Raw genomic sequence first — 10,717 nt, 5'->3', positions numbered from 1 at the left:
CTGAACAACCTCAACTTCTCTCCACAGGAGACAGGAGGTGTTCCAGCCCTCTAATCATCTTTGTGGCCCTCCTCTGGGCTCACTCCAATAGGTCCACGTCTTTCTTGTGCTGGGGCTCCAGAGCTGGATGCAGTGCTCCAGAGCTGGACACAGCACTCCAGGTGAGGTGTCACCAGAGTGGAGTAGAGGGGCAAAATCATCTCCCTCGACCTGCTGGCCATTCTGCCTTTGATGCAGCCCAGGATTTGGTTGGCTTTCTGGGCTGTGAGCACACATTGCTGGCTCATGGGGAGCTTCTTGTCCACCAACACCTCAAGGTGTCCCTTCTTATTCCCCACCCAGCCTGTATTTGTGTTTGGGATTGCCTCAGCCCGGGTGCAGGATCTGGCACTTTGCCTTGCTGAACTTCATGAGGTTTGCACAGCCCCACCCTCAAGCCTGTCCAGGTCCCTCTGGATGGCATCCCTTCACTCCAGCGTGCTGACCACACCATGCACCTTGGAGTGGACAGTGCTGAGGGCGCACTTGATCCCACTGTCCATGCCACCAACAAAGACATTAAACAATTCTGGTCCCAATACTGACCCCTGAGGAACACCACTCGTCACTGGTCTACACTTGAACATTGAGCTCTTGACCACAACTCCTTGAGTGCAATCATCCAGCCAATTCCTTAGTTCCTTATTTATGAAGTGGTTCATCCACCAAATCCATATCTCTCTAGTTTAGAGATATGGATGTCATGCAGGACTGTGTCAAATGCTTTGCACAAGTCCAAATAGATGACGTCAGTCGCTCGTCCCTCATCTACCAATGCTGTGACTCTGTTATAGGAGGCCACCAAATTTGTCAGGCATGATTTTCCCTTGGTGATGTATCTTGCCATTCTTTCTGCATGACATCATTAACATTTGGGGTTTTTGTGTTAATCCACATGGGAAAAACTCTTGGACAGACATTCTTCATTTTGGTCTCAACTATTGTGACAAACTTTTCTTCAGTTTGAGGGAATATTGTCCAAATTGCTTCTATTCAAACCGCTGTTGCAAGACCATTCTCCCATCTTGTAGCCACAGCTGCATGATTTCCCTCTGACATTTTCTACTGACACTTATCTCTTCTTAATTCCATCATAGGAAAAGCAACTCCTCTGCAATTTTAAGAGTCCATCTCTGTCATTTGATGGCAGGATCTGCTGGCTTTGGCAAGGGAGCAAAAGACTTGAATGAATTCCTTACTGCACAGGAGGGACTTTTCAATGCAGGAATTTATGGCGTTCAGTGTAAATCCCACAGAGACTCCCCAGGAATAAAAATGACAATTCCACATGCAGGTGGTGATTAAGTGGAAATCATGGGCAAAGCATATGTTCCTCATTTCCAAGAAAGGTACAAAAACTGGTTAAGGGACATCTAGAAAGAATTACAAATGGCTTAATTTCTTTCTAGGCTTGGCCAATAATTCCTGGCAAACTCTTTATATATAAAGTCCTGAGGCCCTCAGCACAGCAGTGTCACCCAGGGCATCCTTCAAGTGGGTAACTTGGTTTTCTCCCATGGCTCTTAATAGAATCACAAAATGGTTTGGGCTGGAAGGGACCTTAAAGACAGAAGAAGGGACCTGAACACGAGCCAGTGTGTGCCCAGGTGGCCAAGAAGACAAGTGGCATCCTGGCCTGCATCAGAAATGGTGTGACCAGCAGGACCAGGGCAGTGATTGTCCCCCTGTACTGGGCACTGGTGAGGCCACACCTCGAGTGCTGTGTCCAGTTCTGGGGCCCTCAATTCAGGAAGGACATTAAGGTGCTGGAGCGTGTCCAGAGGAGGACAATGGAGCTGGTGAAGGGTCTGGAACACAAGTCCTGTGATGAGCAGCTGAGGGAGCCGGGGGTGTTTAGCCTGGAGCAAAGGAGGCTCAGGGGTGACTTCATGGATCTCTACAACTCCCCGAAAGGAGGCTGTAGCCAGGTGGGGGTCGGGCTCTTCTCCCAGGTGACAGGTGACATGACAAGAAGACATCGCCTCAAGCTGTGCCGGGGTAGCTGGGGTTGGACATTAGGAGGAATTTCTTCACAGCAAAGATGATCAAACAAACATTGGAATGTGCTGCCCAGGGAGGTGGTGAAGTTGTCGTCCCTGGGGCTGTTTAAGGAAAGACTGCACTTGGCACTCGGTGCCAGGGTCTGTCTGACACAGTGCTGTTCGGTCCCGGGTTGGACTCGATGATCTCAGAGCCCTTTTCCAACCTAATCGATTCTGTGCCTCGTTCCCACAGGGGCCGGGCGCCGCGCCCGGCTGGGTTTGACCCGCGCCGCCCGCCGTAGGCCGCCGGCCCCCCGCGCATGCGGAATAGCGGCACCGCGGCGGGAGCGCGGCCGGCGGCGCGGAAGGACCTTGGTGGGAGCTGAGGTGAGGTCGCTCCCCGCTGCCGCCGCGGCTCCCGCTGTTCCCTCTTTCTCCCTTCATTCCCTCTTCCTTCCCTTATCATCCCCATCCTTAGGTTCGCCAGCCGCCGCTCCCCGCTCGGCCGCGGCCCCGTGACCTCTGCGCGTCCCTGAGGGTGGCGGAGCCAAGCCCAGCGGCGGCGGCGGCAGCGCGGGGCTGGGGCGCCCTCGGTGCGGGGAGCGGCGTGGGGCCGGTCCCAGCCATCCCCAGTACTGCTTAAAATGTCTTCTGATGTAAACATAGGACAGCAGGCCTGGGAGGGAAGACCCTGCGGGAAGCGCAGGATTTAGTGTGAACAACGAAGGCCAATCTTGGTTTCACAAATACTGGGTGTAAGGAGTGTAAAAACTTAAACTAGATTCATATCATAAATAGGCTGTCCTTGAATTTTGTCCCTTAAATATTCTCATTGGAAGGTCAGACAGACAGGAGCACTGTTGCTTATATCGTGAAGACGATTATTACACGATAAAAAAAGTGATCTTTTTGTAGTACAGAAAACTATTTTAAGTAGAGCTTCTCCCACAATTCTCTTACTTCATTTTTTCTTTCAGGAAATACGGTCACCATGTCAGCTGCACTGTTGCCAAAGCCACAAATGCGGCGCCTTTTGGCCCGGCGGATGAAGTTTCACCTCCTTGGGGCATTTTTGGTATCTGTGGGAGGTGCGACTTTATACAAGGTGGGCTGTGTAGTCATTCAGTTATAAACTGGGCTCATTGGAGTATTTAAAGAACTCATAATATTTTTCTGTTGAGATTGGGTTGAGCTGTTCATCAGAAAGGTTTAGTAATGTATTTTTGTGAGCATGTTTCCAAAGCCCAAATAAATCTCCCTAATCTTCATTTGAAGAAATGATATGAGTATCATTATGATGATAATGATGGTTTATGAAGGGCATTCAAGATCACGCAATTCGTGACAACTTGACCTTAAGTCTCCTAGTCCCAAACTGCTCTTGACCATTCAGAATTGATGCACATTAACTCTAGATAGTTTGTGTTTTGGTCTGCCACAGTTTCTGAGACTTGAGAGAGTTGTCCAGGTCTTACTTTATCTTTTGACTGATTTCAGGACACTTGCTCTTAAGCAATTTGGAAAACTCATCCTTCACACTGAAGACATCAGTTTGAGAAAACCTAATGTGGTTTTTAACCTGTCCTTGCTTTTGAAGCATTGTGTGGAAATGGAGCATTACATTTCCAGAAAAACACCCTTACAGGTTTGACTTCTGGTAAAGATAGGAGCAGTAGTTGTTCTTGAGTGCTCTTACTAAATACTTCTGGGATCTCATACACGAAGCAAACAACACAGTGTGAATTCTTGTGGAAGAACTGGATGTTGCTTTTCCTATTGAAGTCATGCAGATACTGTTGGCAGCATTTGAATGCTCAGGAAGCTACTGATAAAAGTGACTAGAAATGAAGTTAATTTCAGGTTTTTCACAACTTCTCAGAGCCACAAATGTCTGTCAGAAACAATAAGCTCACACATGTACTTAACACATCTGTTAAGAGGTAGACAAGCTTGTTTGTGGTCAGACTTAGAATATAGCTTTTTTAAATAGTCTCTGGGTCTGTACCTTATTTGGCACCCCCATGTTAATACACTGGTAAGGTAGCAGACCAGATTTAGAACAAGTAACATGCATCTCAGTAGCAATTTGCTCTGTTCCCTGTTAGATGCTGTTGTACAAACCCACCTTGGAATTTTTTTCACATTTTTGAGAGTTTTTTGAGTATATCCCTGTGCTTCAGGTGAGTGGGTGTCCAAGGAATGAGGATTGTGTCTTTTTATGTTGGTGAGCTGTAAGAGTGGCTTGGCAGCCTTGTAAAATTTTACCAGATGTAGTTGACTTACAGTGTAGCTCAAATGTAGTCCTTCAGTGTAGGATGCCATTTTATCTTGAGTTAGAGTTTTGCAGCTGTCCACAGGCACAAATGATACGACATTATTACCATAATGACATGTTTTTTGTATAAAACTTTTAGCAGGGAGGATGTTGGACACTTGAGTATCAGTATAGATGGAGTGGTTTTGGATCTTGAAAGTGTGATGTGCTACCTTGTAACAGACTTCCTTTTAAGGTTTTACTTCAGGACATTTGTTCTCCCTGACCAATGATCAGGTAGCCCAACCTGTGGGTTTTTAACAGGAACAAAGGAACTTTTAAAAATTTGAGCTAAAGGCCTTTTAGACTAATAGCCACTGTTAGAAGTTATAGAGACTAACAGAAAAGAAATCTGTTCATAAAGCTTTGCAAACTTTAATTTTCTGTGTGTTACTTTTCAGTTTGGAATTGCTGAACCCAGAAAACGAGCTTACGCAGAGTTCTATAAAAGCTATGATCCCATGAAGGACTTTCAAGCCATGAAAGCAGCTGGTGTGCTTGAGTGTGCACCACCCAAATGATGGTAAGCTGCATCTGCAGGTAGTGAACTGCTCTGCATTAGAACAGGAGTGAGATGATTTCAGTGAGATGTTGTGCTTCTGCTTGGGGGGTCTTCCTTTTTTTTTTTTTCAAATCAAAAGGGGTTTCCAAGGAGAAAGGATACAAATTGCACTCAAGAGACCTCTGGGTAATAAAAATGTGAAGAAACAGGAGAAGTGGGGACCTGGAGTAAGGGGCAGGATAGAAGCTCCTGAGTAGCTTTTGCGGAATTTGTTTAACTTGCGTGATGTAGGAGACAGAGTAGTGATGCCAGGCCTTTGCCCTCCTCACATAACCACAGAGAGGAGACAAAGCTCTAACATTAAACTCCACGACTTGCCTGATTCCACAGCCATGTTGATGCTGTCACATCTTGAACTGCTTAACTTGGAGCTGTCTGTATCTTCTGCTTACATACTTGTGGTGGTACAGTGAGTGAGAAAATGGAGAGGCTGTTTCTCTCTCATAGCATGCATCTTAATGTAAGAAACAGAGACAGCTTCTGCACATAGTTTTGTATTTTGAAGTTGGTGAGAGGGGGAAGATGACTAATCATGAGGGGAAATACATCTATATACACACGTACATATATTAAAAAATCACAGTGGCATACAGCTCTGTGTACTAATAATCACATTTTTGCCATATTGTATGAAGCTTGAATAGAACTTTGTTCACAATACTATTTTTTAGCACTTGACACTGCCTTTTCTAGGAAAAACTACCCAACTTTGTTCTCCCTTGCTAGTAAAATCAGGAAAAGAGTCTTGATTTCAACCATGTTGTAGTTACTAATAACTACACTCACAACCATGTTGTAGTTACTAATAACTACACTCACTGAGCTGCACAGGCTGATGTGACAACTCAATCAAGAGTTACTCCCCCTTTCTTGCTGCAAATTTTTTACATTCAGTTCTCTGCTTCTCCTAAAATGACTTCAGACTAATCTAGAATGATAGTTTTTCATTCTTTTGGAATGTTTTCATATTGTGATCATTATGTGATAATCTGTGGCTTTAATTATCCTGGCCAGCTGGATTTTCTCAGCCTGTTTGCATGAAGCAGCAAGATTGAATAAAAGATTTGTACTCAACACTCTATGTACTAAATTCTGTTTTATGACAATCTGCAACTATCTGGTTTCTGCATAACACAATTACGTAAAAAACTCGGAGCTCCATCTCTTCTAAAAATTTGAAAAAAAGGTAAAAAATCCTTGTGTCAGTTCCAGCCTTTGGTAGTGTTGTTTTTTTGTTTGTTTGTTTTGTGAGAGTGGGATACTGCTGTTCTTTAGCTATGACTGCAGCAAAGATAAATGATGAAATTATAAATTTACCTGGTTTAAATATTGGTAATATTACTAATATTTACCTGGTTTATATATTAGCAATAGGACTGAACTCTGGTTCAGTCCTATTGCTAATATATAGTCACTTTTAAACTTCTTTAGACACTGGAATTGCATTCTTTAGTCAGGTGGCATTCATCAGTGTATTCTGAAGGGCCATCTGGTGGTAAAATCATTTGAAACAAACACTGTCAACAAGGCTGCATGTTCAATATTTAATTGAAATCATGAGCAGGATTTATTTCAGTGCAAATAGAGCTCCACTCTCAGCCTGTGTTCCCATTGGCAGCTTAAAAAAAATTGCACATTGTGTGCACCTGTTAAAATTAAATGTTTCCTAAACAATTCTTCCATTTCTTAGTTGTACTGGCTTCAAAAGAAAATGGCAGACAAATCATCTTATGTGATTTTGTTTGAATTGCCTGATGCTTCTTATTCCTTAGCCTATTCATATAAGAACAGATATTTTTTCACTCCTCACAGTAGAAAGAGGTTGTTTTTTGTTGTGCCTGCGCATGAATACAAAAGTAGAAGGGGAAAACAATGCCAGTGTTTCAAATGTTCTGTAAAGGCTATTAAAAAAGGACAAGTACCCAGAACAGATGGAAGACGTTTTTGTTTGCCTCAGAAGTTTAAATCTTAGCTATTTTGAATGTGAAGCCTTTTTTTGATGTAGTTACCTAAAGGGTACAGTGATCATGCACACTCTACATCTCCCATTTTACAGTTCATGTCCTGTATACGGCAGTAAATAGAGTGGTTTAACCTCACAGAATACTCTCTGTGGAATCCGTACTTAGCCCCAAAACGTAGGAAGGGGTCGGGTAGGCAGGAAGGAGAGTTCATTAGTTCATTAGCATGGCACTCTACACCAGGTTTTTTCCTGCTGGGGATGGGGACACCTTGGCACCTCCCTGTGAATTCACACTGTTCCATCTACTTGGTGTGGAGTGTGGTGGTGATACTGACAGTGGAAGTTAAGTGCAATTATAAATGTGAGGAGTATCTGGTGTCTACTGTGTGCTCAGCCATGGAATAAAGGGGGAAGCTCAGAGTTTGGTGCTAACCACTTCCATGACTCTTGTCATGGAGCACAGCTGGTCTTGGATTTGTGTTCAGTATAATGGGGAGAAGCAATTTGAATTTGGTTTTCTTCCTTCCTTGGTAGGCTGCCTGCACCACTTGTTTCCTCTCTGGCTCCTATCTGAAAGCTGCATTCCTTTCTCCTGCAGGCCCTCAGCAAGATTGATTCAGTTACCAGAGCAGTATATATAGTGAATCTGATGTGCTGTGCAGTGTTGTTCCAGCTCTTGATTTGTTCCATGTTTCACTTCTGTTTGCCACATGAAGGGTGTGTGAATCTTCAAGCATCAGGAAATAATGGGGAATTCCTCTAGACTAAACTACCACATAAACATTTCTCTCTGCTGCTTTGCAGTCATACATACTAGTATGTTTACTTAGAGCATGAAGTTTGTCCATCATAACTTAATGGTTTTTTTCTTATCTTGCAGATTTCCTTCAGTTCCAGGAGACTTGATGACCGAACCTTATTTGTTCACTGAAGTGTTAAGTGCAGTGCACTTCAGTGCGTGGCACGCTCTAATGCAACTCAATAAATAAAATACATGTGTCAGTGACATTTAGTTGTCTCCATTAATGTAGAAATACTTAAAAGGCTCAGGTGCTGGGTAGAGTGGTGGAAAGTCATCAGAACTTGCTCAGGGTGACTAAGTCTGTCTTTCTTCCAGGGATTATTTACATCTCTGTTTTGGCCAAATTCCATATTTGATAGCACAGTATATCCCTAAGCAGTGACAGCTAGTTTGTCCCAGCAGCTTAATGGGAATGTGCAAGAGGACAGATGTTGCAGGAGGGGAGAGGATGGATTTCTGGAGGGGTCTGTGTTACCTTTGGTGAGCTGACCTTGAGAGGAAAGAATTTGGATAGAAATTCTGGAAATATACCAGCCAACCTTTCTGTCTTTTTCTGCTGTCATCGCTGCATTGCCTTCCTCACAGCAGCAGACTGTCACAGCAAGACTTACAGACAGTGCAAATGCCTATTCTTATACAAGGTCTATTACTCTGATTGGAGAATGACTTTCAACTGCAGGTATGTTCACGTGTATTTGGTGTACAACAGGAAAGGGGATACAGGCAGACAAAATAAATATTTTAGGATATTATGGTAATTAAAATCTTGGCATGCTGCTTTTAGATATCTTCTTAATAGCTGGAAGTAGTCAGCTAAGCATGGTTTGGATCTGTGCTATATTCTGTGCAGTCTGAGACATGGTGCTCTTTGTGCCATGATACCTGTCAGCGAGAGCAGGCTTTGTTATTGCCTGTTGCTCAGGATGAAGAAGGTACCAGCACTGCAGCTTTTGTTTGCTGAATGTGGGTACTAGGAGAGCAGGCAAAAGCTGACTGCATGAAAGGAAGGAAGTCTTTGTATGAAGCAGCATGACAAATTAGGCCATCTGTGTTGTATTTGAAGGTCTTCAGTTCAAATCCTGTTTGGAGTAACTCTTATTATTTTACATGGATCATTAACTACTTAACACTTAATAGGTATCCTTGAACAACATTTGGACTAATGAAAGCACATAAGTAATGTATGTGATCCAGAACATTTTATAGATCAACATGGGATTTTCTTTAAACTTCCCATTCAGGCAGTGCTTCCTTTAAGCAAAGGAAGAATTTGACATTAGTGATGCAGGGGAAACCATCTAGTAATCAAAATACCCCAGTTCCTATAAATGTAAACCAGAGCTTAACAATAGCAAATGATACCCATTTATCTTCCCAGTGTACAGTATAAACAGTGTATGCCAGTAAGTACTGACATTTTCTCAAGCCTGTCTGCAGGTTTAAATAGCCAGAGGTCTTCGGTCTTACTGACTTTCAGAGGCAAAGAAACTTGCTACTGCCAGGTGTGCAGGCTAATAGATGTGACTTCCCTTGTTGTTCTAGGCCCTGTATTCTTCACAGTTGCCATGAATTAATTTACTGTTAAATTCTTAAGTTTCTTCTAAACTGTTGTAGCCAGCAGCAGTTACTGTAGTCTGTGTTCCTTCAGCTACCAGCACGTGATTTAAAGAAATGAGAGTTTTGTGGGGGAAGGCAGTTTTCCACAGATATAGCAGAGCTCAGAGATGTCTCTGGCTAAATGTATTTAACAAAGAAAGGTGAGTTCTAACTTCTGTGGCTGTGCTTTGAGTCTGCAGGCTGCAATTAATTCTGGATGCATTCTGATTTCACACAGGATGCAAGGCAAGTACTTCCCTCAAGAGGCAATGCCAACCAAACCACAGCTTGCTTTCCTCTGGAGTAGGAAGGGAGTGCAAAGCTGGGTACCTAACCAACCTGCTTTTCTGAAATCAGCACCAACCCACCAGGTTTTTTTGTTTGGTTTGGTTGTTTGTTTTTCTTTTCCCTTTACCAGCAAGAGTTCAGCTAATTCTATCATACAAAGAATTGGAGTGGTACATAGCATAGTACAAGACCTGTGAGTTAGCCCTAATCAGTTGCTTGTTACAGGGTCTGGCATGCTGTTTCTAGGAGATGCAGAGCTGAAAAACACACTTGGCTGCTCTCTGAGACTATCCCAACTGTCTGAAGGTTTTTGCTATATTTATGTATGAAATGATATATAAAAAGGAATTATTTGACCTGAACTACTTTGGGAAAGGTCTTGCCTGACTATGCCTTCAAATTTTTTGGCTAGCTTACTTTATTCTCAAGTGTTTGAGGAGTGATTGATTGTTCTGGAAGCAAACTAAAAAGATAGATTTGAAGTTGTGAGCTCTCCAGGTCTAAAGAGCGTTATGAGAGTAGGCATGTTTTAAGAGTACACATTGCACTGCTGTAGCAGCTAAGTACAGGCAGCTGCTCTTCGGACAACTTTGTTTTCACAGTTCACACAGCTCATATGTAGGAGAGGTTGATTTATGTGCAGTCTCCACTCGTTTCCATACATGTGGTCAGAAGGGGGAGAAAGAACCTGCCTAATGCAGTAAAGATGCAGCTCAATTCACTGAAGAAAAGTGTAATTTAAGCAAGTGTTTATTCCAGGAGAATGTAATTCAGGAAAAACACAAATGTATCTTAAACAATGGCTGAAATCTACAAACTTTTAGAAATTAAACTGCTGTTCCTCATTTTTTACAGGTGTGTTTGCATCCCCTTGGCTTGTCTGTGTACTCCATAAATAAGGAACAGATTAGTCTAACTGAAACGGTGACTACAGTGCTGTTTTGATTCAGTTAGTCACAAAAGCATAAAACTTTTCAGCACACATTTTTGGCAAGCTAGTCACCAGTTTTTACTTCCAAAGTATTGTCATGATCTATTGCATTTTCTGGTACACTACAAAGTCCAGTGACCAACTGGGATCTAATGGGGCCCTCATGAAGCTTGTACATCAGTCTTGTCATTGTTCTACACCTCATAACTGAATGAATAAACAGCTCAAAAAAACCCCAAG

The 10,717-nt window shown here is 43.0% G+C and overlaps 1 protein-coding gene across 1 annotated transcript; it reads left to right on the top strand.

Moving 5' to 3' along the window:
- The first annotated feature begins 2,306 nt into the window (after positions 1 to 2,306).
- LOC116454086 (cytochrome c oxidase subunit 6C) lies at positions 2,307 to 7,868 on the top strand. Its single transcript, XM_032130263.1, has 4 exons — positions 2,307 to 2,408; positions 2,999 to 3,126; positions 4,737 to 4,858; positions 7,741 to 7,868. Exons 2-3 carry the CDS (start codon positions 3,013 to 3,015, stop codon positions 4,854 to 4,856), a joined length of 234 nt encoding a protein of 77 aa, XP_031986154.1. The 5' UTR covers positions 2,307 to 2,408; positions 2,999 to 3,012; the 3' UTR covers positions 4,857 to 4,858; positions 7,741 to 7,868.
- Positions 7,869 to 10,717: the final 2,849 nt, after the last annotated feature.

Source organism: Corvus moneduloides, chromosome 1, assembly GCF_009650955.1.
Source record: "Corvus moneduloides isolate bCorMon1 chromosome 1, bCorMon1.pri, whole genome shotgun sequence".
Lineage (NCBI taxonomy): Eukaryota > Metazoa > Chordata > Aves > Passeriformes > Corvidae > Corvus > Corvus moneduloides.
The sequence above is the reverse complement of the archived record's forward strand: the minus strand, read 5'-3'. Positions and strand labels throughout refer to the sequence as shown.

Coding starts and splice junctions, on each gene's coding strand:
- LOC116454086 (XM_032130263.1), top strand. CDS start 3,013: ATGTCAGCTGCACTGTTGCCAAAGCCACAAATGCGGCGCCTTTTGGCC. Junction 3,127..4,736: donor GAGGTGCGACTTTATACAAG/GTGGGCTGTGTA, acceptor GTTACTTTTCAG/TTTGGAATTGCTGAACCCAG.